Source organism: Cucumis melo, chromosome 7 (assembly GCF_025177605.1).
Source record: "Cucumis melo cultivar AY chromosome 7, USDA_Cmelo_AY_1.0, whole genome shotgun sequence".
NCBI classification, from domain to species: Eukaryota; Viridiplantae; Streptophyta; class Magnoliopsida; order Cucurbitales; family Cucurbitaceae; genus Cucumis; species Cucumis melo.
This window is the reverse complement of record NC_066863.1, coordinates 455,243-482,972: the sequence shown is the minus strand read 5'-3', so window position 1 is coordinate 482,972 and position 27,730 is coordinate 455,243. Positions and strand designations below refer to the sequence as shown.

Genomic DNA, 27,730 nt, shown 5'->3' with positions numbered 1-27,730 from the left:
CCCAATGTAAAATTACAAATCTAGAGAGTGAGTGTAGCAGCAATAAATAATATTGAATTTCATAATAATAATCTCAAGAGGATTCGAAAATATCTCCATCGTCTTATAAACCAGAAAAGGAAAAAGAAAGGGGAAAAAAAGGAAGGTATTTTACAACCTAGAGAATCTACAATAAAAAAAATGCAAAACATGATTTAAAGGAGATGGTAACATAAAGTTACTTTGGAGCATCATCTTGTGTATAACGACAAAGCACATGGGAAAAGAAAGGATAAATAATCAATTCACCGTTACCAACCAAGCAAAGCCACTGTTCCACACCCATGAATCATCATATAATATAATATACCCTCTTCGGCTTCCCCACGTATTAATTTTACTTTTCCTGATCTGAATTGCCTTGTAACCGTCGGTTTACATCACTGGATAACATCTCTACGTATTCCTACAACCATACATTCACACGGAGGATCCCATCATCAGAAGAACTCAAATCTACAATATCTTAAACTTTATATTATGCAAGTATAATATTTGTGTTCACCTTAGCAAGTCTCTCATCGCTGCACAACTCATTTGCGATATCTTCGCTACTACTGCCAGAAAGCCGAGCTGAGCTCTCAACTACAGCACGAAAGACGTCCCTTGGTGAATTGGTAGATGTGATCCTTCGAGCAAGATCTTGAGAGTCGATCTAGAAAACATGAAATGATTAGTAGAGTTCATTATGAACAAAAACAAAAAAGAGAGATTCATCATTCTAAACGATATCATAAGAGCATTGGCTAAAACCAACTCTTCGAGGTACTTAGAACACTTCCGAAACCATCTAAAACAATTCTCTAACTTCCTATTTTCTCCCTTTTTTATAGCCAAATATCAAAAGAACCTCTCCTAATTACTGGTACACCTCCAATATTCTAATAAAACACTAATAATAGCATTCCTCTGATACTTGTTGGTTACAAGCAAAGGCTTCAACAAGTCACAGAACTTTTAAAGGATCTCGCAGCATTAAGCAAAATAATCAGACAGGACTAGGTTTACATTGGATTAAATTAAATTAAACATGTTAAACAAACCTGAAAATTTGGATTATTAGATGTTTCCAGCCCACTACCGGACCTCTCGCTATGTGTTGGCTCTCTTTCCAGGTTTGACGAAGGTGGTTGCTGCCTTGGCTCTCTGTTCATGCTAGAGGAAGACGGTTGCATTGGCCCTCCTCCAAGCACTTGAGAGACGATGGGCATCATCTGTTGGAACATCCTGGACAAATCGATACCACCACCTTGGCCTCTTCCTGACCCAGCAAACATGTGCTCCATATCTTGAGGGTCAACCTGCTGAGCAATTTGATTGACCGTGTTTCTCATCTGAGGGCTTTGCGTGAGCTGTTGCAACATGTTCCTCAAAACATCAGGAGAACCAACGCCAGCTTGCTCTGAAAGCCCTGTCAATAGGCCATTTAAAGCAGGACTCTGCAAAACTTGGGACATACTGCTTCCCAGATCAATTTGGCCGTCAGAACCCGACCCATGTGAGGCTCTTCCAGCCACAGTCGGGCTAGCAGTCGAATGTAGGCCTGAAGAGGGTTCACGAGCATTTGACCTATTCATGGAAGCACTGGAGGCAAGAGATTGTAAAATCTGCTGGCCTGTAGAGCCTTGGCTGTGGCTGGTTCCACTGCTACCCCCTTTAGCCTGCGAACTTTGCTGCCTGCCTCGCCTCTGATCAACCAATTACCAAAAGGAGGAAAACATGACATAATTAAAGAAGAAAGAACAAAAGAAGATGAAAGAGAACCGAAGAGATTTGTGAATTCTTTTAGTAGAAACAAGTGGTATGGGGACCTAAACCTCCCAAAGAGAATTGCAAATTAAACTCCAATATAACAAGAACTATCCACGGAGTGGATATGAATCACATCTCAATATAATTAATGCCCTATAATGCTTCTAAGACAAGTACCACAAAAGGTCTCCACACTACACATTGTCAAAAAAAAAACCATCGATTTGTAAAAAGAAAAATAGGCCAATAAAACTATGAATACGGACCCAACCGTAAAAGAATAGAGCACCATAGTGTTCTATGAACTAAAACAGTTCCAAGTGCTCCACATAGACTATAGGCACAATGTGTATAGTTCAACAATAGGCCGTCAGAACAGAGATCTATTATGACAACCAACATCAATGATTATCAAAATTAAAAAAAAAAAAAAAAATACAGCTTCATCTTACCGGTCGTTCCAAACCCCCCAGTCCAAGTCCGAGTGGAACAGTTTGAGAAGGCCCTGTTTCCGTGCTCTTCTCACAAGATGCCTGACTTTGAAAATTTTCTTCATTTCTTCCAACAAATTCAGATCCTCCACCACCAGAGCATGTTGGTAAATCCGGTGGGTTTACAGCCCCTGTATCTCGACAAATATTGTCTGGGTTTACCATCTGTGGTTGGTTAAAACTAGATTTAGCATTTAATCACATAAGAGGACCAGCTTAAAAAAGTACTGGCAAGGGTGAGAAGGAAAAATAATGTACTGAAATTCTACCTTGTCAATTCCATTTTCTGGATTGTGTGCATGTAATGACTCACTCGACTCTCCACCCATGTCCCTTTTTGTATCACTGTGCTGTTCACTCCCTTGTCCAGAACCACTAGAAGTATTCTGAACAGTTTGCACTTGACCTGAATACAAGATGTTCAATAGAAATGAAAAACGCAAAGTATTCTGGTGATCAAACAACTAGTATTCTTACCTGATTCAGTAGGGCTACCACCTCCAACATTACCAACTAAATCTCTAATTCGTGAATTGACATCAGCAATAATGGAGGACAATGAAACGGAATCAGGGGAAGGCTGGGAAAAAGCACCTTCACCAGGTTGCACAGCAGCAGAAATCGAAACGCCCAGCGGATGTGGAATGTTGATGACAGGAGGTGCCTGTGCTACACTCGAATCTGTAGGTCCACTGACCACATTCTGACGCTCTGCAGGTGCACCCTCCCCATTATTTGACCTGGTACCAACTGCAGGTGGCAGAACTTAGGAGAAAGCACATTGCATTGCATGAAAATAACACACCATATAAACACCAACATCCTCACCAGCATGTATGTGAATGTTGATGTGCCTAGGGGCAGTTCCAATACCAACTGCACCGACAGAAACTGGGTTTGATGGTAGTACAGCACCACCAAGGAGAGAATTAGTTTGAAGGGGGAAAGGCTGCAAAAGAAGAAGATGCGATGATTTGCAACTAGCAAAACTCACAAAAGCACAGAACGTGATAATGTAAATAAGAGCAATTATTAATATTCGACTATTTATTTAAATATTATAAGAGCAATTTCTCTCATCATTAATACTAATTATTTAGATCAAATGTAGATATTCACTTAGAAGCACAATAATTTGTATGGTTCTGTTGTAAATATGTAAAGAAAAACCCTTCATCCAGATAAGCAGTTCGTACAGGACACCCCAGCCCAAATATTTTGCAATGAGAAAGAGAGAACTTTCCAAACAAATCAGCAAACGAACAGAAATTACTTTTAACAAGAGACAGCGCTAACCTGAACCATTAAGGGATTTGGCCCCATAGGAGAAATATACACAGCAGGGCCAGCATTAATAACTGACTCAGCCTGCAGAAGCAAAAAAATACGATGATACAATTTCAAATCACAATTTTGAATTACTGTATAAACCAGGATTATCCAGAACCAACAAAAACTTACAGGTGACTGCCCCATGCGGAGTGTCAAGATTGTACGGCCCAGTTCCAGAAGAAGAGAACCAAATTGTTGCATCCTAAGTCCGACTTGTACCGACTCTTCCTGAATTTGACCCCTCACAGTAGGATCAGTGGAAGAGCTATCTTGCTCCAAACGCTCAGCAATACGCTAAATATTTTTCACAAACACACAAGGAATAAGATTCACGTTGTTTAGAAGCATAGTTCAGCTGATTGTACTTTGGAGTGCATAGTGTAAGATAAGCAATAGAAAGGGAATGCAAATTTACTCATCAGTCATCCCATATTCTATGCATTCAGATCCATGAAACCACCAGTACCTTATTTATTAAGATACTACAACACTTGAGAAATCTTTTGGACACCCTCATAAATGATGAGCAGTTCTTCACAAACAACTCATTTTAGTCCCAGGGGCAAGTCTCAAGAACCCCATAGGCAACGAATATCATAATGTTTCCATGGTAATTCTAAAAGTCTAATATCTACAGCTTATACTTTTATACTCTCCATGAAAAACTTTCTTATTTAAAAATGAAAATAAAGCACCAAGAAACTCTACGTTCAATAACTATTTTCTTTTATTAATAAAAGTAACAATAAAATAAATAAATAGAAGAAAAAAAAAGGTCATGTTTTTCACACAGCAGCTAGTAAAAATTCTCAAGCACTCACTGAACGATAAAACTCCATTTTTCACCCTAAAAGGAAGGAACCAAGAAGATGGAGAGAAAATTGGCTGAGAACCAACACCATAGACAATACTATTTTAACAGATCATAACCTAGAATCATATGCTTTTAGATCATTCGTTCATCTGGACTTGCAATCAAGTTCTTCTGTACCTCAACTGAGAATTATTGTCTCGACTTACTAGCATACAAGCTTCCTTTATTAGGATTTTTGTTACTAATGAAAAAAGAGATTCTATGCTTTTGCAAATGGCTTGTGTGTCATGGCCATCCCCTCGATGATTGGTTTCATGAAACCAAGAAAGGTGCAGTGGATTCATAAGTGGATCTAACTTACCAGGCTAAAGGCTTTGGAAGGGTTTGGCATAAGTGGATTCATGGATTTGTCTCTAGTGCATTATTATTAGTGGTAGACCTCCTGATAAAATAATCCCTACTCGCGGCATTAGACAATGTGATCCTCTTTCTCCTTTTCTTTTTATATTGGTCACCAATTGCTTAAGTTGTCTGTTGGACCATAGTTTATCTAAAAATTTGATTGCCACTCACCCCATCGGAGCTTCGAGTTTTACCTTTAATCACTTGCAATTTGCTGACAACACTTTGCTCTTTTCCATTGCTTACCGCACTGCCCTTACATGCTTGTTTGAGGTTGCAAGGTATTCAGAAACACAGACAATGCAGATTCAACTGCACCACCATCTGCTACCACCATATTGGACTCAAGAGTCCTCTTGATGATTGATAACACATCATGCAAAGCCCTCTCCATCTCGTCCAGCACATAGTCATCGGAAACATGCTTGTTTGAGTTTATTTTCATTTGACCAATCTTCTGATTTATCTATTAATCTCTCTAAAAGTGAGCTCCTTGGCATTCGTACATCTGATGATGCTTTGGGTTGGATGGTGACTGTTTTTGAGTGTAAGAAAGGCTCAAACCATGATGGCCAGCTACCTAGAAATTAATTTCCTACGAGTTTTCTCGACACCCAAATGTTGTAGGGTCAAGCGGATTGTCCCATGAGATTAGCCGAGGTACAGGTAAACTGGTCTGGACACTCACAGATATAGAATAAATAAAAAAGGGACAATGGCCTTGGCCTTCCCCTTGATGGCAACTCTAAATTGATGATTTCCTAGCAACCAATTATTGAGAAGTTCCAACAAAAACTCCATAGCTAGAAATATGCCTACATCTCCAAGGGTGGTCGTCATACACTTATTCAAGCCACCCTTTCAAGCTTGCCTACTTATTACCTTTTTCTTATTCATGCCCCTAGTGATGTGATTAATTGTTTGGAGAAACTGATTCATAATTTTTTAGGGTTGGTTCATGTGATGAAAATGGTATGCATAACTTTAATTGGATTACTATTCAATGCCCTCAGTTTCTAGGTGGCCTTGGCATTGGCAATTTTCATCATTGAAATTCTGCCCTTTTGGCGAAGTGAATCTGGAGATTTTTACATGAGCAAGATGATTTGTGCGTCGGCTAATTGTGGATAAGTACTATTATCCCTCTTGTGTTTGGCCGACTATAGTTAGGTCATCAAAGTCCCCGTGGGGCTCCATCTGCCATACTGCTGACCTTATATTTTCTAGGACTCAACATTGCCTTGGTACAGGTGACACTCTCTTTTTGGAAAGATCGATGGCATGATTTTGGTATTCTCTTTGTGATTATTCCTTGTTTGTTTCGTCTCTTTTAATGACTTGACAGGTGCTCTCGAGCCTTCTAAAAGGGAATTTTTATTCGATCATTTGGATGGATCACTCTAAAATGTCTCTTTCTCCTTCTTGGTGTATTATGTGTTGTACTAACGCTGAATGCCCGGGTCATCTTTTTATTCATCTGTCCTTTTGCTCGACAATTTGAGGATCTAATTTTGGAGGCTTTTGGTTGGTCTACTGCTTTGTCCAATGACATTTCGAAAATCCTCAACTCTCTCATGTGCGTCACCCGTTTATTGGTTGTAAGAAGGTTATTTGGCTGGCTGTTCTTCAGGCTTTTTTTTGGACTTTATGGGGAGATCGTAATAGGCATCTTTTTCAAGACTCTTTTTTCATCTTTGGGCACCCTCTTAAGAACTTTAGCTTATCGGTCTTAGTTGCCAATTGGCGCTCTTTTCGTAAGCACCTCTAGGTGCTTGAGGTTTCCCCTTGTTTCACTTTATCAATGAAATGTTTGTTTCTTATAAAAAAAATAAAAAGAGGCAAAAATTACACCACCAACTTCCAGAAGCTGTCAATTTCGAGAAATGAAATAAATGTAGTACTTACAGATAGTGAAGATATGGCATAATCACTTAGAAGCCGTTGAGCATGACGCAAAACAATGCTCAAAGATTCAGTGGTTGGCAAACCTTGGGGATTGGTAGGCAGTTCCACCCTGGTTAAATCTCCTATGTTATCATAAAATGTGAAAAAGAAATTGTTAGTAGTCCGGGACAGAAAAATTAAGAAATATAAGTTAAAAGTATGCAGAAAGCTGTTCAAATTGAGCATCTATTTAAACTATCAAATCAATAATATTGTGGTTTAGAGCTTACCGCCATTCTGAGATATTGCTAACTCCATACGGTTCATGAACTCAGAAAGTGTTGTTATAGAATCAGGAATGGGCTAAAAGTAGAAGGGTAAACAAATGGTCAATAGGAGAACAAAGACACCAACCCTATCAAGCAATATAAATCACAATCTGGATCATGTACAGAAAAGGGCACCCTACCGAATGAATGGAAGGAACTGATACAGCTGCACTAGCAAGTGGAATTTGAATCACATGAGGAAAACTTTGTGATGGTTGGCCCGGAAATGCCTGTCCGATTTGAGCCTGACTTGTTGCTTGCCCTCCAACCCCATTATTAGCTCTAAACGTTTCATTTCCTTGATTTGCTGTTCCACGATTGTTTGGCTATAAGAGCATAACCACGTCAACCAGATTTTATATGATATCCAAAATAATAATAATAATAATAAATGAAGTCCCAATTAAAATGTCGTAGGAATATGATATCGACATCAACAAAAAAAATGATGTTTAAAGCTAATAAAATCATGCAATTAAGATGAATATGATAAAAAAAAATAACAATTAAATATTTGAGGGAACTACAGACATATGAGGGAATGATTAATTGGGTCACATTCAACACAACACAGCGTCAAAACAGGTTCTTCTTCAACTACAATGTACCACATAACATAACTATTTTTGAAAAGAACAGGAAAAAATGAAAAGGCAAGCTCACTTGTGTACACTTCTACTGGGAGATATACCGTTTTAGTTAGAATTAGGAAACATACATGATACCAAGAAAAACAAAAAGAGCTGATGAGAAATCAACTCAAAGCAGAGGGAACAAAAAAATTCCTCCAATTGGATTTAATAACAATAACATCAATTTGATAAAGAGAAAAAAGTTACAAAAGAAGCCTTCCTAAAAACTTTGATTCAATCAAGAAAAGAGTTGTAGACTTGTAGTTCATATTTTTTGTATTTTTTTAACGTGTGTTTGTAGCAGCAAATTTAGAAATATATTTATAGAACAAATAAATATTTATGGTTACTATTTACCAAGTAGATATTTAGTTGAATCTCAACTATTATTAATTAATAATAAATATGTTTTATGTTATAAATTTGCTATAATTATCATTTTACAAAATTATATAATTTAGAATGTATTATTATACTAATGTTTGATGATATCAATTTCATGTAATTATCACTTTACAATGTTATACGATTTATGAGATCTTATATGTCTATGCAATAGAAGATTTTATTTAAATAATGAGATGCTATGATTTTTTGTTTATCTAGATTTTAAAATTTTAAATGAATGATTATTATTATTTTAAAAAAAGTTAGATTCTTTTAATAGAAATACTCTATCATGTTATAAACTCGTCTCATTTTTAATAGAAATACTATACACTATTGTGAAAATGAATCAAATACAGTTTTCAAAAACAAAATTGCTAGACAGGTATTCACTAAATGAGTAAATTCATATGATTAAGTGAATTTGAAGCCAAAAAACAAAGTCTGAATTGCGAGCAAAGCAGGACCTAAAATATACCAAACTTCCCAACAATTCTTGATTTTTCATGGAAACACACATCATTTATCATTTTTTTTTCTTTTCCGAGTGTATACACCGCTATCGTTTAACGTTAAAGAACTCCTCACTTACCCCTGTAGACTGCATACCAGTAGGGATGTTTGTATTTTGGCCGCTTAGTCCAATAGAATTCAGAACTGCCCCAATAACCTAAAAATAAAAATAAATAAATGTTTCATTTTTATTGGCCTAATGGACAATGAAACATTCGTTAATGTCCATCACAATGGGGATGGGATTACATTAATAAGATGAGAATCCATTATAAGCACATTAATTACAATAACAAACAAATAAATAGAAGGCCAAAAGGAAAAAAGAACATTAAGATATGTACCCGTGAAAGATCAGGAACAATTCCTTCACCTTGATCCCCAACATTAAATGTTCCTAAAACCACACTATGTGCAATTTGTCCAACACGATTTCGAGGGGCACCAGCGCCAGTTTCATTACCGGTTGATGAAGGTACTAAGAAGCAAATAAAAGAAACTTGAGAAAATTAACTAATCCACAGTGTTCATAAATTCTCAAACCTAGAACTCTATCTAGCATACCATTTCCTGGTCTGTCACCGGTGCTACTTTCAGATGGTGCATGCTGCTGAGTTGGTTGCCTTTCAACTAAATGCAATGTATGTCCATTTTCCAAATCTTAAAGCGTTAAGAAACCACACTCCAAAAATCCAAATGCGTAAACAAGTGCACTCAATTGCACAAAAAGAAGTATCGAACAGCAAAACTAAGCAACAAAATTTTCAAGGCCGCAAATATAGATGTGCATATGCATAGACAGTACTTTACTAAAAGTTTAGGCTGTCCTGTTGTTAAAACTAACTAAATAATATAAGAATCACAACTATGTTAACATTTTAGCCAGTTGAACCCCGTTTTTCTTTGGGGGGCTTTGTGGATCTGGTTTTTTTTATGCCCTTGTATTCTTTCTTTCTTTTCTTTTTTTTTTTTCCAATGAAAGTTGCGTTTTCTATCAATAAATAAATAAAATGTTAAAACTAGTTACAAAATGTCATATTTTAATCTAACTTAAGAAGAAATTCCCATGTGCAATATCAACCCATATGCTATTGGCTTTTGAGATCAACTTCACCATATTATTGAAATAGCTGATTTTCACCATCAACGTGCAAATCTATCAAGTACAGATTATTACCCAATTAATTTGAGATCAGATACGCAGGTTAGGAAGCAAGTGCACCCTACATGAAAAATGTGGCAACAAGGTTTGCAACTAAAAAAATAGGACATGTGGTGGGAAAAGAGAAGGCGAAATGTAAAACAAATGTTATAGAGAAATAAATTCAACGCAGAAAATGGAAGGATACAATATTCAGAAAGCGAACATTCATCCTTTAAAACCTTTCCCCTGAATATCAAACGTTGCTGATTCACTGGGATTCCTATTTCATTTGCGATTTTCTCCTTGAATAATTGAACTGGCATCTAATACATTGACAAACAAAGAGAATACGTGAGGAATGTGCATGAACAGAAAGCAGACTTGAATATTAAGAAAAGGGAAGGGCTATTCATTTCTCTTTCCTGGTACGTTTTTGAACATCAAAATTGATGTTTTTTTTCGTTTTAATCGTTATTCCCTCTTCAAGAACAATGAATTTCCCAAGTAAAATACATATAATCATGGCTACATTTTTTTTTTTTTGTTCTAATAGATAAATAACATTTTCACTGATAATTTTCTTTTGTTGATACATCAAGATTCTTATAAGAAAAAAATAAGGGTATGTTCGGCAGGCAACTCAAATTCTGTTTTATATTTTCAGATTGACTGAGTTAAGCAAATATGAGTTCGGTTGGCAGGCTGGACTCTGTCTTCGAAAACTATTTCCAGATTTTGTGATCCAAACCGAACAAATTCTGAAAACAACTTTGACATGTTTTCAATGTATCCAGATCTTGAATTCAAAATTTTAAAATGCAACACTAGATCCAAAATGATAAAAGCAATAACAAATATAGCATTTCATGTTAGAAGCAAAATTAATTTTCATCAAATAAAATATGAAATATATTATATATTATATATTTCCATCAAACCGAACAAATTAAAAATTCTGTCTCTAGATTGCCTACCAAACCCCAAGTAGTTTAAGTAACATTTCAAACAAAAAAAAAAAAACAAAAAAAGTAATTTTCTTTCTAGAATAAAGAAGTTCACTTCTTACATCTTTATTCACGTGAAAACTGTAGATATGTGAATCTAAAGTCTTAATGTTCAGCTCAATAATGGAAGTTCCAGGCTCGCCGGAATTACTGCTGGTGCTGGAACCTTCATGTGAATGGTCCGCCATGCTATTCAACTTCAGCTACCGTCTAAATAAATAGGCTCATTCAGAAACAATATCCCAGTCCAAGAATGAAAATCATAATATAGATATATGACAATAACCAACAAACCAAAGCAGATACATTCATCGCGGGGATGTTGTTTGGAGCGGAGAGGCCGCACCAACTCAACGCCCCCCATACAATAGATAGCACTTTGGACGAGGGTACTACAGATATTGATGAAATGGCAATGATTCCATTGCAAACCTATTCAAATTTCTTTACATATTAGCGAATCTATAATGTGAGAGACCTCCGTTCGCGCCAATACAAAATGGGCAACAATAAGATATTAAGATCTAACGCAATGCCCTCAATCTACGCAAAAATCTAGCCAAGCTAAATCATACTAGCACAGCTCTTGGGGAAGAAGTTGCTGTATTCATTTAAGTTCCGTTCAAATTGATGGTGAGGAATAACAGCAGTTAGGCAAGATGTCAAATAACAAAAAGAATCACCCATGGAAACGTAAAAAGCAGAATAAAGGTGAAGATCCAATTATGAAGGAAAGAATCATCCAACCAACGAAAAGACAACCCGACGATCCCGATGGAAATGAAATCAAGAAACGAAAATACAATCCTCCTAGGGTTTTCGGAAGCAACGATAAAAAAAACGTACCTCTTCAGACGAGAAAATAGTACAAGCAACGGAAACAATAACCGGCGCCGATGGAAATGAATGTAGTCAATAATCAGAATAAACCACCGGCGAAATCCTTTTGTAGTCGGAGTTCGATTCAATTCAATAACAGGACCGCAGTTTCCCGAAGGCGATGAAGGTGGTGGGGCAGAACAGCGGAGGAGTTATATGAAAATTGCTTCCAGAAAGATCTAGACCTTCCCGACGGCGAATGGCCTTTATCCGTAAAGAACGGACCGGAGCTGAGAGAAGAGGCGCCAAAAACGGTGCGTTTTGAGATAAATATTTTTCTCGACGGCTTTTGTGTTGGCAATAATGATGGAAGAATTATGAAATATGGTATTTTGCTTAAGCCGTGCCCGCGAGTCGCCATTTGCTGTTTCCCGTTTGCGCTTTCTGAAACTATATATCAGGCCTGTCAAGCCCATTGATTTGCCATGTCGGCCCAATAACTTTAACCAAGTTTCTAAAAATTTAACTACAATGAATATCAATTCTAAAAATCTATCGCCCATATCTACGATAAATCAATATTTGCAACATTATCTATTCGTCGTATTTTTTGCAACATTATCTGTTCTTCGTATTTTTTACAATAATATTATATATGTTAATATTTTGAATTTAGTTACTATATTTATAATTGATCTTATTTAATTAAATTGTCAAATTCTCCCCTATGTTTTAAACTTAGTTTAAAAAGTTTCAAAATTAATTTTAAACTTCTAATTTTTATATAATGTATTTTTAATAAGCTTTAAAGTATATCAAATAAAATTCTAAATTTTTAATTTTGTATGCATGTTATACTATTTACTTCAACATCGAATCAATTGTATCTATTTCTATTTACTTTTGTCAAATAACATAAAGAAATGAAGTTTTTTGAGTGATATAATCCAACGTCTTATTCAAAAGTTTATTGTGCAAGTTTGCGTCTTTGAACTACTTAAATTTATAGTCTGCTTTAATCATCGATGGTGCTTTATCAGATAAATTATCCACCATATTAGTTCTTTTTTTTTCTACACTCAATCGCTACTATTCATTATTTGAGTCTTTAAGCAACGTAATATAAAATTGACTTCTATTAAGTTTTATTCTCAATACAACTTCATACATATTATTATACATTCAACATTTAAAAAGGAAAAAATGACAATTGTATCAAAACGACGTCGTTACAATCAACGTATAGTATATCGACTTTGTGTACATGGACTAAATCTCATCAACATCTAACGATCTCATCAATGGTCCAGATTATATAAAGATCGTTAAATTTAGAGTTTGGAGGTTGCAAGCTTTATAAGATCCTTCCTCAAAATTTTACCGGACGGATTCTTGGGAATGGAATCCACGAACGCCACCCGTCGAATCCTCTTGTACGGTGCCACCTGTGCAACAGACCCATATCAATTTATAAATTTATGATCATAGCAGAACATAACAACATTATTCTTTTCACAATTTGATTCATTCTTAGATGAATAGAGACATCTTATTGTAATTTCATCGACTAGAAATATATTAATTATATTATCATATGAACACGTGTTTTTGCAACAATTTAAATTACTTTAAAAACATTTTATGTTTTAATTTTATTTAATTTCTTTTGATCGATACTATCAAACACTCTATTGGTGTTTTTCTCAAATGACTTGTTTTTAAAATTAATCACTTAAAAATGTATTGTTACCTGTTTTGCTACAAATTGCATGATATCGTCGTGTGAAAGGTCACTTCCGGCCTTTCTTACCACATAAGCCATAGGAAACTGTCCAACATCCTTGTCTGGATATCTGAAATTAGAAGAAAAGAAGGGTATAAAGATGATATATAAAATATATCACTCCACTTATGTAGAGGGGCATTACCTAAAAGGAATAATTTAGTTGAGGACTTTATAAGTATTTTATTTTTTTTTGGTTTTTATAATCAACATTATAAAAATGAATCATACTAATTTAATTTGACAATTTTCCAATAAATCTTAGTTTTCATTTGAATTTAAACAACAAAAACAAAAAACAACGTGAAAATGTTTAACTTACGGAATCACGGCTACGTCGGAGATGTTGGGATGAGTTAGCAACAATGCCTCTAATTCTGCCGGTGGCACCTACAAAACAATAAGACATTGGATGAAATACAATAATTTTTCGTGAGAATACATTGAATGCACGAAAAATCAAAGGGTTGACTGGAAATCGTATTTCAATATTACAAATCGAGTCTAGAATACTCAATCTAGATGCGTATTGTGGATTATATTAAAATACTTATACAACCGAAAAGAAAAATGAAGGTATATTACCTGATAACCCTTATATTTGATGAGTTCCTTAAGCCTATCAACTACAAAAATAAAACCATCTTCGTCGATATAACACAGATCACCGGTTCTCAACCATCCCTCCGAGTCGAGGGTTGAATTTGTTGCCTCCACATTACCAAAATACCCTAAACATACATACCAAATGCATTAATTATACGAAATAAAAATTGAATCAAAGTTAGTCCAAAAAAAAAAAAAAAGATCACGTGTAAAATGTTGAAAAACAAATAAAGTCAAATAAAATCCACTGCTTGTTTAAAAATTATTACAGATTCATCTTTTAGACTAAAAGAAATTTACTAATTTAGTATCCAAACAAAATGCATAGGACAAATTGGATCCAATCATGTCGGCCATTGACCATTTTCTTTACCTTTCATCACGGTGGGGCCTCTAAGCCAAAGTTCTCCGGTCCGGTTCACAGGAAGAGCCTCACCGGTTTCCGGGTCAACAATCATCCCTTCAGTACTCGGCGACAGAAGCCCCGCCGTGCCGTACCGGCGACTCTCCTCCAAAGAATCGGTAGACGCCCCAATTCCGGTGGACTCTGTCAATCCATAACCCTGAAGAATCGCAACATGCGGAAATTTCTCAACAAAACCCTCAATCACCTCCTTCCCCAGCGGCGCTCCGCCGGAAAGCGCCGTGTGCAATGACCCCAAATCGTACTTTCCTTTTATTTGCTCGGCAGCGTTCACCAGCGCCACCAAAATCGGCGGCACGAGAGGCAAGTACGTAGCCTTGTACTTCTCAATCGCTGACAACATTTCATGAATCTCGAATTTCGACAATACAACGATAGTCGATCCTGAGGAAAGCAGCCCCGTAGCGAACGCCACAAGGCCGTAAATATGAAACATTGGGACTGTACAGATAAAAGTCCCTTCCCCTTCGCTTAATTTGAACCTCGTTACCACCACTTGAACCATGGCGATTAGATTCTTGTGAGACGACACCACGCCTTTGCTCGCTCCTGTCGTTCCAGAGGAATAAAGCAGAGTCGCTGTGTCGTTTTGCTCCACGCGTTCCTTGATTTGACTCCCACTTGCTTTTTTCTTCATCATTTCGCTCAACGTCGTCACGATTTTGTCTTGGGATTTCGGAATTTGACCGTCGATTATGACGATTGGTAATTTGGAAGTAGAGATTTTGGGTATTAATTCTTGGGTGGTGAAGGCTAAAATCGGTCTGGAATCGGCTATTTGCTTGGCGATTTCTTGGGGAGTATTGAGGGGATTTGTGGTGGTGATGATGGCGCCGATGGACATGACGGCGAGGCAAATAATGGGGAAGTGGATAGAATTTGGGGAAAGGAGGAGGATGACGTGGCCTTTTCTGATGCCCATGTCGGAAAGGGAAGAGGCGACGGAGTGGACGGCGTTCCAGAGATCGGAGTAGGTTATGTGGTGGCCGGTGGCGGCGTCGATCAGGGCGATCTTGCCGTTATGAGGACGGGAAGAGATAAACGTCGTGGCATCGAGGGATTCGTTAGGGGGAAGTGGGATTGGGCGGCGTTTGCTGTGGAAGATTTTTGTGGACTTACAGAAACCGCTTCTTGGATCCACTTCGACATTCTCACCGCCGTACTCCGCCATGGGGTGGTCGAAAAAACAAAGAGTTTTTCACAGGAGTTTGAGTGTTTTGAGCAACGATTTTGGTTGGGGATTTTTAGACTCGGTTCTTGTAGGATGTGAGCAGCCACCGCCGTTGACTGGTCTAAATTGAAATAATAATAATTTAATTTCAAAAAAATTTATATATTAGTGGAAATTTTGTTTAAAATAATCTGTGATAGAAATGAATGTTTAGTTTGTTTTGATTTAAATTGAATATCTTTCTTTCAAGAAAAAAAGGAAAGAAAAACAATAGCTTTCTTTTGGCCGGTAACACGTTTATCTTCTTTCTTTTTTTCCCTCTCTTTTTCGACTATGTCAGGAAAATTATTATTGATTCGTAAACGGACGGAACACTAAACAGAATCTTGCGGGTTTTTCTTTTTGGCGCTTTTTTTGTAAGTGGAGGTTTGAGTGGGCGACTGATCAAATAAAGGTTTCTGTTCTTTTCTTAGCATGTTAGGATCAGGACTACCACATAAAGTATAAGATTTATATGTTAATTATATAGTGGAAAATAATTTGGTAATAAGTACTTCTCCATATCAATAATCGATCTGTTTTGATTGACTATATTTGTAAAATTAAAATTTTCAATTATGATGTGTAGTCCTTAAAATTTTCAATGTTAGTCGTAGTTAATTAGTTTCCTATAGTTATCTAATATTATTGTAATCATTCAGACATGTATTTAGATAATGTCATGGATCGATGTTAAGCTAACAAATAGATGAACGAGAAAAATTTGATATGTCGAAGTAATTATTAATCAAGATAGCTATAGTATTAAAATTATTTTTAAGGGAAGACAACCATTGCATCATAATATATTAAATATTTGATTACGAAACTTGAAAATTCTAAATCAACAATGCCATTTTGTTTGTTGCGTGGGCTTGGGCTTCGGGGCTTAGTGGGCCGAATGAAGGGCCTGTTAACCGAAATGGCCTAGTTTCGGAGCCCAATTAACTGACTTCTCCCATAGTTGAACACAAAGTCGAGTTTTCTGTTTGATTTTTAATCTCAAGCTTCCATCTTCTTCATTCGATCCTTTCTGCAGTCGGATTTTGGTGATCAATTGAAAGTGTAGAGGGCAATTATGGGAGGCGGTGGACATGGAGCTGGAACTACTTACAAGGGCGTGACCATACACCCACCAAAGCGATGGCACACCGTCACCGGCAAGGGGCTGTGCGCCATTATGTGGTATAAACCCTAGCTTCATTAGTTTCCGATCGAGCAATTCTATTGAAGGAACCTAATTTTGATTTTCCTGTTTCAGCCAAATTGCCTCATAGTTAATTTCTTTACTTTCTTTTTCTGTTTTACAAATCCTGCGTCTATTCCGATCTGTCCTCGTCGCATTATTCCAAATAAATGCATCGCGCTCGAGTGGAGTTACAAGTTTTAATAATATCTTGATGCCAGATGCTATATCCGAGTTCATCGTCTCGTATGCAATTTGATGTTGAGAATCAGTAGGATTGCTATTGAGAAATTGGCATCTGGGTATTGACCAAATTTTTTATGACTATCTTTCAGGTTTTGGGTGCTATACAGGGCGAAACAAGATGGACCTGTAGTACTGGTAAAAATCACTGTTTCCTTAATCGTAAATTATATTTCTACTTATTATTGGTTAAAATCTCTAAATTTTCTGGCTGAAGTTCTTGAGGATATATATGTTTTAGGGCAATCTTTGGAGCGATTTAAAATCATTTTGTTGTTTTTAAATTTAGTAGAAAAATGTTGCAATCATTCAAAATCCATTATATTTCTAATAGTATGGAAAATTCAATTAGAAGTGTAAAATTAAACATTAAATTGATTTTAAGTGATTAAAGCCTAACCTTGTGTTTGGAAGTTATTTTAAATATGACAAAAAGTGACGTTAACCATTTTCAAAACATTTTGTTGCCATTTTTAGCTTACACAGTATGTATTTTCTATTCCAGAAAATCTAACTTTTGTAATATTTGTTACGATCAGGGCTGGAGACATCCATGGGAAGGCCATGGTCATGGTGACCATGGTGACCATGGGCATGAGCACTAGGTATTGTTTTTATTATTTACCTCTCTTTCCAAATTTCCCCAATTAATTATCTGTTTTTATAGAGAAAAAAAGTCGAAACAAAGTGTGTCCTAGCATTCTGATATAATTACAACACTGAACTATTAGCTATTTGACATCAGGTAATATGAGCGCTATCAGCTATGGGCACTTTTTGTTTTTTTTTTTTTGGTTGGAGTGCATTTCTATTGATAAGCTTTCCAGTTTACTTGTAGTGGCTCGATGCTAATGGTGGGCGAAGGGGAAATGGCAAGGCCTCAGTTGCAGGTTCTCTATTTGAACGTTAAGAGTACCATATTTGCTAAGTTCTGTTCAAATAAGGATATTGTGATAGCCAAATGGATATAAACATCACTTCATCATTTTTATTTTGTAATCATGAATTCTTCTGATGTGTTTTGAATATTTAATTTGTGCTCAATCACCGCTGTGGTTGAGTTGAAGCAAAGATCAATGCGCTATTTCTGAATATAGGTTGTTCTTTTATTTCATTATGTCTTTTGCATGGCGCATACCTTTCTTTTAAATTAAGGTTATTCCATTTGTATAATTTGATCTGCTTAAACTGAAATTCACGTACCCTTCAATCTAGTGTCACAACAATGGGATTTTATTTGCCATGAGACAGTTACAGGCATTGTATTTGCATAATTCCTCTAGAAACTTAATTGAAGTGATACGAAGAATGCATAGAACCGAGATCCGCTTTTTACTTGCTGCAATCAGAGAATTGTTAAGACATTTGAAAGAGCATTCCGGCCTCCTAGCTTAGCTTTTATATTTTTGTCGTATATATAGATAGCAAATTCGACTAACTCAGTGCCTGTTTGCTTGGTGGAGGGTAAGCCTTAGGCCAGGGAGATTATTTTCTAAAGTTCATTGTAGAAATAAGATCACATTATATAGGTAAATTTTTTCTGTTAGCTCGGCGCTAGCAAACATTCTCTTGTTCTTCATATCTTTCTATAGAAGACTAAGATCGATGCTTTTCAGCAAACGGAGCATGCGTGATTGAAAGAGTTGGATTTTACTGCTTCATCAGTTAAGAGCATGGTCTTGCTAGCCACTTTCCTTAAATTTTGAATGCATTTTTTTTTCTCTTCCGGATTTATAGAAATTTGTAACTGTAAACTATAACGATGAGAATCGAACTTTGAAATGCCTCGCAAACTGCGGAAGTTATTATGTTGTCCTTTCCATTTAAAGGTGGTTGATAGATTTTTATCTCAAGGTTTTGGCTTCCTGATAGGTCTATTCTTACTACTTCTCTTAGTTTCAACTGGAGTGTTCTCAATCGAGCCAGTTCGGCAGCTAAAACCACGTCAAACTGCAAAATGCGAAAAAAATTCTTATCCAAAATCGAACTGTTCATGAATCGATCCTTATCTATAAATATTAGAATTGAAACCCTTTGTGAACATTATACATGAATAAAAGTCTTCCAAAGTTACAAATATTAATTAAATTAATTTGTACAGTAATTTAAGTACAAAAGTCTGTTCATCCAAATAATTCTATCAAAGTTCACCTTACATTCAAACTTTGTCACTCCTTCACGATCCTATTCTTTTTCTCATTTTTGTTTTTCTCCTTGATTTTTGCCACTATATCCGATTTGAAGTCTAAGAAAATCTAGAATATATCTCTATTTACTTTTAGTATTCATTTACCAATCTCTGATACATATGACATGAAGTCAGGTTCCTATTTAAAATGCTCTTATACTTGGAAGATAAAAACGGTCCAATACACAAAAGGGCAAAAGAGAGTAAAAAAAGGAGAATTCGCCCACCGTGGGGCTCGAACCCACGACCACAAGGTTAAGAGCCTTGCGCTCTACCGACTGAGCTAGACGGGCCGTTGAGAGTAGAATCCCTAATTTTTGTATTTATTTCATATTCAAATGAACTAATTGCTTTAGCCATATGGAATTTGGGCTTCAACAACGTTCGTAAAGAAAAATAGAAGACACATAAATATTATGTCATTCTTAGGATGCCACGAAAGATATTTGGTAGAAGAGAAACGATTTAGAGGAAAAATGAAAGAATTAATTGGAGTTTAACGATACACGTGGAGGAGAAGCTAACACTACTTGAATCTATGGCGCGGATTCAAAGATGAAGCCCACCCCCATTCCCCCTTCACATTATCAGACTACAAACAACGAAAAGTGGATGCAATTTCTCTGATTTTTTCTCTTTATTTACCCTTTCATTCCCTTTTCATCTCATTGAATTTTGAAGCAATCCACTGAAATTCTCGCCGGAGTTATGGCTTCCTCCGCCACTAATCTCCTTCTATCTTCAACCTTCATTGGAACTAATACTTTTATCTTTCCTCCAACCCCCAAAACCACCAGATCGATTACGCATTTGTCGTTCTTTTCCAAGAGAAAATCTGTTCTTACGCGAAGCGTTCTTAGTGAGAAACCCAATTCCGAACCCTACAAATCCATTCCATCCCAAGCTGCTTTGGCTGCTCTTATCTTCTCTTCGATTGCGCCACAAGCTTTGGCTGTGGATGATGCTTCCCCTCCGCCGCCTCCGCCGGTAATTGAAGCTCAGGCGGTGAGTCCAAGTACTTCTACTTCCTCACCCTTCTCTCAGAATCTTCTTCTTACTGCTCCGAAACCTCAATCTCAATCGGTTTCGGACCTTCCCGAAGGTAGTCAATGGCGATACAGTGAATTCTTGAATGCGGTAAAGAAGGGAAAGGTGGAACGAGTTAGGTTTAGTAAAGATGGCTCTGCGCTTCAGCTCACTGCCATTGATGGCCGTCGTGCCACTGTGATAGTCCCAAATGACCCTGATCTTATCGACATTCTTGCTATGAATGGCGTTGATATTTCGGTGTCTGAAGGCGATACTGGAAATGGGTTGTTCAATTTCATTGGTAATTTGTTGTTCCCCTTTCTGGCTTTTGCTGGATTGTTCTTCCTCTTCCGCCGTGCTCAGGGCGGCCCTGGCGGTCCCGGTGGACTTGGTGGGCCAATGGATTTTGGAAGATCGAAATCCAAGTTCCAAGAAGTGCCTGAGACTGGTGTGACTTTTGCTGATGTTGCTGGAGCTGACCAAGCCAAGCTTGAATTGCAAGAAGTTGTTGATTTCTTGAAGAATCCTGATAAGTACACAGCTCTTGGAGCTAAAATCCCAAAAGGGTGTCTTCTTGTTGGACCACCGGGTACCGGAAAAACTCTTCTGGCCCGGGCCGTGGCTGGTGAAGCTGGCGTGCCATTCTTCTCCTGTGCTGCCTCAGAGTTTGTAGAATTGTTTGTTGGTGTGGGTGCATCGAGAGTCCGGGACTTGTTTGACAAAGCCAAGTCCAAAGCTCCTTGCATTGTTTTCATTGATGAGATTGATGCTGTGGGGAGACAGAGAGGGGCAGGTCTTGGAGGTGGGAATGATGAGAGAGAGCAAACGATCAATCAGCTATTGACTGAAATGGATGGGTTTTCTGGTAATTCTGGTGTGATTGTGTTGGCTGCTACAAACAGACCAGATGTTCTCGATTCAGCTTTGCTAAGACCCGGAAGGTTTGATAGACAAGTTACCGTTGACCGTCCCGATGTTGCTGGGCGAGTCAAGATTCTTCAGGTTTGTGCATTGGGAACTCTTGAGTTCAAAGAAATTGTAATGGCTTCTTGGTTTGAGCTGTTGTTATGCTCGATTTTTATGGTCTTTCAACCTTAGAAACAGAGTTAAAGATGCATATTTTGGATTTTGATGTGTTATAATATAGTTTAGAACATCTGCTGCATTCTTGTTTTGTTTAAAACATTTTAAGCTCTCTTTATTCTTTCTTTTTAAATGATATGCCAATATCTTGTAGGTGCACTCAAGAGGGAAGGCACTTGCTAAAGATGTCGATTTCGAAAAGATAGCTAGGAGAACCCCTGGTTTCACTGGAGCTGATTTGCAAAACTTGATGAATGAAGCAGCCATTCTTGCAGCCCGGCGCGATCTTAAGGAAATTAGCAAAGATGAGATTTCGGATGCTCTCGAGAGGATAATAGCAGGGCCAGAAAAGAAGAATGCCGTTGTCTCTGATGAGAAAAAGAAATTAGTTGCATACCATGGTATATCAATATGTTGAACTCTTAGCCATTCTTCTATGAACTTCAATTTCTTTCATTATTTGGTTTTGCAATTTTATTAACAGCTCATACTCTTTTCCAAATGCCAGAGGCCGGGCATGCTCTTGTTGGTGCTTTGATGCCAGAATACGATCCCGTGGCAAAGATATCAATCATTCCCCGTGGCCAAGCTGGTGGACTTACCTTTTTCGCCCCAAGTGAAGAGAGGCTCGAGTCTGGATTGTATAGCAGAAGCTACCTGGAGAATCAAATGGCTGTCGCCCTTGGAGGAAGGTATACATCATTCAAATTTCATCCTATTATTTGATTGTCTGGCTTGATTACTTGATGGTCTTTTATGTATTACAACTGTTATGAGTTTGGCTTTGATGATTCTTTACCCCAACCTGACTTTTTGAAATACGCTATAGAGTTCTTAGCCAATTGAAATTAGAGATACATCTTTCCCCTCAAAATTGTTGTAGTTTTAGAGTTATATAGAGCTGATATGATGCTTAATTTGCAATTAATGGCTAATGTAGGGTGGCCGAAGAGGTAATATTTGGAGAAGACAACGTGACAACAGGCGCATCGAACGACTTCATGCAAGTCTCTCGAGTGGCAAGACAAATGGTTGAGAGGTTTGGATTCAGTAAAAAGATTGGGCAAATCGCAATTGGTGGACCCGGCGGAAATCCCTTCTTGGGTCAACAGGTATGCTCTAATAATGTTACACAATTCACGTTTAATAGTTTGACAGACTCGACTTATAGTGAATCCTTTTTAACTTGCAGATGTCATCCCAGAAAGATTACTCTATGGCAACTGCAGATATTGTGGATGCAGAGGTTAGAGAGTTGGTAGAGAGAGCATATTCAAGGGCTACGCAAATTATCACAACCCACATTGACATTCTTCACAAACTTGCACAACTCCTTATCGAGAAAGAAACTGTGGACGGGGAAGAGTTCATGAGCCTCTTCATCGATGGAAAAGCTGAGTTATATGTTGCGTAGAGACATACCAACACGGAATTGTATTATAAATGTTAAATATACAGATGAATCAACTAATCATTTTCACTTGTTTTCACAAAATTACATACTACTTGATTGATAACTTACAGATCCCATGGTATGTCGTTTTGCCTGACATCGACCCCAGCTGATTTGTTACAACTTAGAAGAAGAAGAGAAAAAAAAAAAAAAAAAAAAGAATACACCAAAGAATTTGTGAGAAGTGAATTCTCAATACCCTCTGCCACCTCTATGCCTTTTCTTCTCTAATGTTGATGCTTCATTCAACATATCGGCTGCATCCTTCTGCATTCCAAGCTTAACAAGAGCAACTGCTTGCAAGTAAAATGCGATTGGCCATTCAGGGTGAACCAATTGTGCTTGCATAGCATCTCTAAGTGCAGCATCTGGTTTATCGCACAGCAGATAACAAATACTTCTTCGTGCGTAGACTGTTGGGGAAAGTATGTTGCCCACGTCAATGAACTGCACATTATACCATAAATAATAAGGTAATCTTGAGCCTAGAGTAGTTCAATATAACCATCCAGATCCTCGTTTTCTTAGGTTCTAAGAAATTTTTCATGTTTATCATCAAGAATTATAGCTTACCGTAGTATATCCATCAATTGCACCTTTGAAATCTTTGTCCCGAAATGCCATGTCTCCTCGCTTGCGTGCCTCCAACATATCTCTTATCTGTTGCGTCCATTCTTGGAAGGAAAGCTGCATGTATACACATGGAGATGAAGTTTTTAGTATTTATTTACAATCAACAATCTAATTAATAGGGATGGAACAAAAGTTTCTGTAACAAAGATGGTTTACTTCACAGGATCCATCATCGTCTTTATAGTGCAACACGAGCAAAAGTTGATGAATGGCTGTAAGGTCGACTCGTGAACAAGCATCCCCCATTGCAGAGAGAGGCTCTTGTGGCACCAATGGTATTTCCTCATGTTTTGGGATGCCCAACATTTCATATGATGGAGTCTATAAGCAAGAACTTATCATGTTAGATGTCTTCAAAAAGGAACCGAACCAAAACATGAAAACAATCAAAATAAACATGAATCAGGCTTTGCAGCATTCTAAGTTGGGAACTGGACATTAACTTGAAGAATTTAGATCGACACCCATATATGTAAAACAATTGAACTCGAATCAGAGGAGCAGGTTGGATTATAATCCTTCAAAGTACAGAGACGGACACTCATAATATTTAACCAATCACCACTAGAAGTCCACAGGTTGAAAAAACAAACGCTTACATCAGATTTATTTTGCAGAGGGACGAGTGCTGCAACAAGTTCTTTAATACTTGGTCGATCCCGAGGTTCATATTGTAAGCACTGTGAAGCAAGCTCAAACACTAACGTTGCCTCTTCAGTTGAAAATTTGCCGTCTAAATGTGAATCCATCAACAGCGTAATGTTTTTACCTCCTATCATATCAAGTGCCTGCATGTAAAATCATAAAAGTATAAAAAAATATTTGCTAGTGAAAGCAGTTGGCTAGTTGCTAGTGACACTCATAAAATATTTATAAAGTACTTACTTGATTTGGTGGGACATGCTTTCCACTAAGAAGGTCTAAAAGGATTGTCCCAAAGCTATAAATAACGCTTTCAGCAATTACCGTTCCTGAAAAACAGTAACCATTACGACAATGATACAATCCAAAACAAATGGGACAAAATCCGATTGAAGTTCAGCTATAATTTCTAAGGAACATTTATTAGGATCGTACAACTCATTTTCATTTTCCTTCATACACTAAGATTCTAGATGCAGGAGAAGAAAACTGATGATCACGTGCTAAGGGAGATTGAATGTATGGATAATCGGATAATTGAATATTATAAATTCTAATAAGCAATTTTGTAGGTTTCCTATAAACTTTTGTATTGACATTGTACAGATATGCTCCTTTTGTAAATGGAAGCAGAATTTAAGTTTGGTAATAGAAAGAAGATGATGTTCAAGTACCATCTCTTAAATACTCTGGAGGTGTATAAGCCAAATTAGTGCTGTAACTTTTCCCATCCATGCTGTTTTTCATCAATCCAAAACATGAAAGTCGTGGATCACCATTCTGCAAAACCCTTTATGAATCTCCACAATAATACAATATGATACAAAGGGTCTCTCAATTAGGAATTTTCATAATGAAATCGCTATACAAATGTGACTGTTTCATAATAACCGTTGGACATATTTTCAATAATTTGCAATCTCATATACTTCTCTCTACATCCAACGGTGAAAAATAGTCGGCCATGTTATAACAATCACATCGAATAATTCCTTATCGAGTGGATAACCTCATAAAAATCAGAAAATTGGCATTTGAAGAAAAAAAAAACCACATGTTTTCTCTCAAGTTTTATCATACATATCATATCAAGGAAATTAAGCGAAGAAAAGGGAAAGGGGTCGGTGTACCTCATCAAATAGAACCCTATCTGCATTCAAGTCGTGGTATAATGGACGTTCTGCCTGACTACAATATTCTAATGCTTCAGCAATGTATAGAGCAACTCTTAAACGCATTGCCCATTCAATGGTTTGTTTCTCCCCTGTCAAAGAGATTTGTACAACTGATCTAAGTTTTACTTGAAAACAAAATAACCCATTGCATATCAAATTTGCAAGAATCAAAATGCAGAATCTCCCTCAATCAGGTTTTCAAGAAAAAGGACAAAAATAGAAAGGAATCAACAGATTCAAACTATGGTGAATCATCAACAGCTTCTCTTCCATGGCAGTTCTAGGTCGTCCATAGGCAGATTCCACAACGAAGAAGAGACAACGACGTAGAAGAGGAAGAGGGAGAAGAAGAAGAATTCGTTTGCATTTGATATGATAAATTCCAGAAATCTTCAATCACGAATGAATTGAAAGTGAAACGACTTACAGTGGAACAAATGCTTTGCAAGGGTACAATTAGGCATATACTCCGCAACAAGCAGCCTTTCATCGCCCTCGCAGCAATAGCCGATTAAATTGGCGATTCTCTTGTTTCTCAATTTCCCCACACCAGAGGCTTCATCCTGAATATGAATTCAACATTAACAACAAAATCAAATAACAATTTCAAAACCTAGGGAACAACAATGGTGAAAATATCAGAACCAGGGAAAATTGAAAAAAAAAAAAAAAAAAAAAAAAACAATGAACATCAGTTGCGTACAGCGAACTGTTGGTGGTCCGGCCACGCAGCTTTGGTAAATTTTTTAACCGCAACACAGCGTTGATTGTTCTCTTTCTGAAGACGTCCTTTGTAAACCACATTAGGAGATTTATCACTTTTTTCCGATACAATATGATCAGTAGAGAAGTTGTTAGTCGCCGCCTTGAGGTCAGCGAAGGAAAACTCCACAAACGCCGGCACGCATTCATCGGCCGGCAAGGCATCTACTCCATTCTGATGGTGATGATTCTTCCGGTCTTGAGAATGACCACCTAGGCTACTAACATCCCCTGAAGGTTTTTTCAGTTTAAGTAACGATGATTGACAACAGCCCATAATAACAAGAACTCGATTCAATTCAACTCCTAATAATCCTGGGACTGGAACTTAAGAATTAAAAAACGAGAAGCGGGCAGAGATAGATTCTGAGAGAGGTTTGTGAAAAGGGAAATTCTACGGGATTGAGGTGGTTGGTTTGTGAGAAAGATAGAGAAACAATGAAAGCTAATTGCAGGTTGCATTTCTCCTTGATGACATTGCCGGTCGTCGTTGTGTGTTCTTGGTGTTGAATGTTGAATTTCTTCCAGCGGATTACAGAGAGATTTGGGGGATTCGTGGTTTCTTCAACAAATGAGTTGTCGTAAAGAGATAATTAAGCAAACATTTTGTTACAACTTCCCCCATTTCATTCTTCTCCCGCCACAACGTCTAATTTATATTCTGTTTCTTCATTCTTGTTTCCTTTAACAAACATTCATCCCCATTAAAACAAACTTCTTGCTTTTTAACTTAACCATTTCTTTTTTCCCTTCTTCTTCTTCTTCATCCTCATTCAAAAATCTATTTTCATATAAACAGATATTTTGGTTTTATTTCATTTTTATTATTTTGAAATTTTAATCACTTTAGAATTTATCCCAAAAATGTCTTTAATACCCTATTTTGATCCTATTTTATCCTATTTTCGTCCCTTCCTTCTTAAATTATCCTAATTTGATCCCTTAATTTTTAAAAATCGTCCATTTTTATGCTCAAACTTCAAAATAAAAATATTATTTTGGTCATTACCGTTAGAATTCCGTTAAAACGGGATAATGATACAACTTCGATTGGGTTTAGATTATTCTTAGTATTAATTCAATTGACAAATGACTTAGTTGTTAATTTATTTTATAAATATTTTATGCAAATGAAATAATTAAAAACTTATTCTTTTTTATTTTTTTTCTTTTTTCTTTTGCAAAACTTAAATCTCTTACCTTTTATTACTTATTTATTTATTCTTTTCTCAAATTGAAATCGTGAAGCAAATCAAAAGAAAAAAAAAAAAAAGATGATATATTGGTGTTAACATACATGCATGGTAAAATAAATTAGAAAAATAAAATAAGTTCGTATAAATAAACTTTGCGAAATTGCTAATAAATATTTTTACAATGAATCACAACCCTCCCAAAAATACATCACAATTAATTACAAAATATCTCAAATTTTGAGGCATTAAAAATTTTTGTATGTGGATAAATTGCATTTAGCATGTGAGTTGAGAAAATAAAGTCGAATGACAATGCGACAAAATGATGACAATCAAAATCTTGAATACAATTAGTTTTTTGAGTTTTTCGATAAGACGCCAATTTATCTAGTATTTAATTAAAAATTAACCCTAAATTATCAAGAGTGACTAATGCAACTTAATCATCCAAATATAGAAGTAATCCCATCAATTCGATAAAAAGTTAACAAAATCTTGACTAAAATAGACTCGATTCAAAAGTTCAAAGACCAAAATAAAATGAAATAAGAAGTCTAAGCCTTTAATTTACTAAA

The 27,730-nt window shown here is 36.6% G+C and overlaps 5 protein-coding genes and 1 non-coding gene across 10 annotated transcripts; 2 read left to right on the top strand and 4 right to left on the bottom strand.

The window, feature by feature from the left end:
- Positions 1-34: 34 nt before the first annotated feature.
- LOC103493796 (ubiquitin-like domain-containing protein CIP73) lies at positions 35-11,951 on the bottom strand. 2 transcript variants are annotated; one of them, XM_008454712.3, is made up of 18 exons: positions 11,570-11,951; positions 10,786-10,933; positions 9,925-10,042; positions 9,140-9,235; positions 8,920-9,053; positions 8,655-8,732; positions 7,184-7,369; positions 7,005-7,077; positions 6,736-6,857; positions 3,744-3,908; positions 3,579-3,650; positions 3,111-3,231; positions 2,760-3,032; positions 2,552-2,688; positions 2,244-2,447; positions 1,083-1,727; positions 545-694; positions 35-445 (listed from the first exon to the last, which is right to left on the bottom strand). In XM_008454712.3, exons 2-18 carry the CDS (start codon positions 10,909-10,911, stop codon positions 377-379), a joined length of 2,769 nt encoding a protein of 922 aa, XP_008452934.2. In that variant the 5' UTR covers positions 10,912-10,933; positions 11,570-11,951; the 3' UTR covers positions 35-376. The 2 variants fall into 2 exon arrangements, with proteins under 2 accessions (XP_008452934.2, XP_008452935.2); XM_008454713.3 differs by having other exon boundaries at positions 2,877-3,032.
- Positions 11,952-12,660: 709 nt separating this feature from the next.
- LOC103493797 (probable CoA ligase CCL5) lies at positions 12,661-15,813 on the bottom strand. The gene is made up of 5 exons (XM_008454714.3): positions 14,305-15,813; positions 13,911-14,056; positions 13,648-13,715; positions 13,293-13,395; positions 12,661-12,987 (listed from the first exon to the last, which is right to left on the bottom strand). The coding sequence occupies exons 1-5, from the start codon at positions 15,524-15,526 to the stop codon at positions 12,874-12,876; spliced, it is 1,653 nt and encodes a 550-aa protein (XP_008452936.2). The 5' UTR covers positions 15,527-15,813; the 3' UTR covers positions 12,661-12,873.
- A 743-nt stretch (positions 15,814-16,556) lies between these two features.
- LOC103493798 (NADH dehydrogenase [ubiquinone] 1 beta subcomplex subunit 2) lies at positions 16,557-18,108 on the top strand. Of its 4 annotated transcripts, none has more exons than XR_538518.3 (5): positions 16,557-16,750; positions 17,087-17,132; positions 17,534-17,599; positions 17,662-17,739; positions 17,833-18,108. XR_538518.3 is itself a non-coding variant. In XM_008454716.3 (4 exons), the coding sequence occupies exons 1-3, from the start codon at positions 16,644-16,646 to the stop codon at positions 17,597-17,599; spliced, it is 219 nt and encodes a 72-aa protein (XP_008452938.2). In that variant the 5' UTR covers positions 16,559-16,643; the 3' UTR covers positions 17,833-18,108. The 4 variants fall into 4 exon arrangements, 2 of the variants coding, with proteins under 2 accessions (XP_008452938.2, XP_008452937.2); XR_538517.3 differs by having other exon boundaries at positions 17,822-18,108; XM_008454716.3 differs by lacking the exon at positions 17,662-17,739 and having other exon boundaries at positions 16,559-16,750.
- Positions 18,109-19,402: 1,294 nt separating this feature from the next.
- TRNAK-CUU (transfer RNA lysine (anticodon CUU)) lies at positions 19,403-19,475 on the bottom strand. Its single transcript has one exon. It is a non-coding gene; the product is annotated as a tRNA-Lys (tRNA).
- A 128-nt stretch (positions 19,476-19,603) lies between these two features.
- LOC103493800 (ATP-dependent zinc metalloprotease FTSH, chloroplastic) lies at positions 19,604-22,811 on the top strand. Its single transcript, XM_008454719.3, has 5 exons — positions 19,604-21,213; positions 21,449-21,695; positions 21,803-21,986; positions 22,235-22,406; positions 22,487-22,811. The coding sequence occupies exons 1-5, from the start codon at positions 19,891-19,893 to the stop codon at positions 22,706-22,708; spliced, it is 2,148 nt and encodes a 715-aa protein (XP_008452941.2). The 5' UTR covers positions 19,604-19,890; the 3' UTR covers positions 22,709-22,811.
- On the bottom strand, positions 22,714-26,790 carry LOC103493799 (serine/threonine-protein kinase BSK1-like). Its single transcript, XM_017045819.2, has 9 exons — positions 25,901-26,790; positions 25,625-25,760; positions 25,153-25,286; positions 24,697-24,802; positions 24,266-24,351; positions 23,980-24,168; positions 23,537-23,701; positions 23,321-23,434; positions 22,714-23,194 (listed from the first exon to the last, which is right to left on the bottom strand). Exons 1-9 carry the CDS (start codon positions 26,234-26,236, stop codon positions 22,940-22,942), a joined length of 1,521 nt encoding a protein of 506 aa, XP_016901308.1. The 5' UTR covers positions 26,237-26,790; the 3' UTR covers positions 22,714-22,939.
- Between the last annotated feature and the right edge of the window lie 940 nt (positions 26,791-27,730).

Excerpts from the sequence above, each read along its gene's own strand:
- LOC103493798 (XM_008454716.3), top strand. The coding sequence starts at position 16,644 with ATGGGAGGCGGTGGACATGGAGCTGGAACTACTTACAAGGGCGTGACC. Across the intron at positions 16,751-17,086 it reads GGGCTGTGCGCCATTATGTG|GTTTTGGGTGCTATACAGGG; the intron begins GTATAAACCCTA and ends ACTATCTTTCAG. Across the intron at positions 17,133-17,533 it reads AAGATGGACCTGTAGTACTG|GGCTGGAGACATCCATGGGA; the intron begins GTAAAAATCACT and ends TGTTACGATCAG.
- LOC103493796 (XM_008454712.3), bottom strand. The coding sequence starts at position 10,911 with ATGGCGGACCATTCACATGAAGGTTCCAGCACCAGCAGTAATTCCGGC. Across the intron at positions 3,909-6,735 it reads ATGCCATATCTTCACTATCT|CGTATTGCTGAGCGTTTGGA; the intron begins GTAAGTACTACA and ends AAAAATATTTAG. Across the intron at positions 695-1,082 it reads CTAATAATCCAAATTTTCAG|ATCGACTCTCAAGATCTTGC; the intron begins GTTTGTTTAACA and ends CATGTTTTCTAG.
- LOC103493797 (XM_008454714.3), bottom strand. The coding sequence starts at position 15,526 with ATGGCGGAGTACGGCGGTGAGAATGTCGAAGTGGATCCAAGAAGCGGT. Across the intron at positions 13,716-13,910 it reads TCAAATATAAGGGTTATCAG|GTGCCACCGGCAGAATTAGA; the intron begins GTAATATACCTT and ends ATTGTTTTGTAG. Across the intron at positions 12,988-13,292 it reads TGCAATTTGTAGCAAAACAG|GTGGCACCGTACAAGAGGAT; the intron begins GTAACAATACAT and ends TCTGTTGCACAG.
- LOC103493799 (XM_017045819.2), bottom strand. The coding sequence starts at position 26,236 with ATGGGCTGTTGTCAATCATCGTTACTTAAACTGAAAAAACCTTCAGGG. Across the intron at positions 25,287-25,624 it reads TGCAAAGCATTTGTTCCACT|GGGAGAAACAAACCATTGAA; the intron begins GTAAGTCGTTTC and ends TCTCTTTGACAG. Across the intron at positions 24,169-24,265 it reads AGCATGTCCCACCAAATCAA|GCACTTGATATGATAGGAGG; the intron begins GTAAGTACTTTA and ends TTTTACATGCAG.
- LOC103493800 (XM_008454719.3), top strand. The coding sequence starts at position 19,891 with ATGGCTTCCTCCGCCACTAATCTCCTTCTATCTTCAACCTTCATTGGA. Across the intron at positions 21,214-21,448 it reads GGCGAGTCAAGATTCTTCAG|GTGCACTCAAGAGGGAAGGC; the intron begins GTTTGTGCATTG and ends AATATCTTGTAG. Across the intron at positions 21,987-22,234 it reads GCTGTCGCCCTTGGAGGAAG|GGTGGCCGAAGAGGTAATAT; the intron begins GTATACATCATT and ends TGGCTAATGTAG.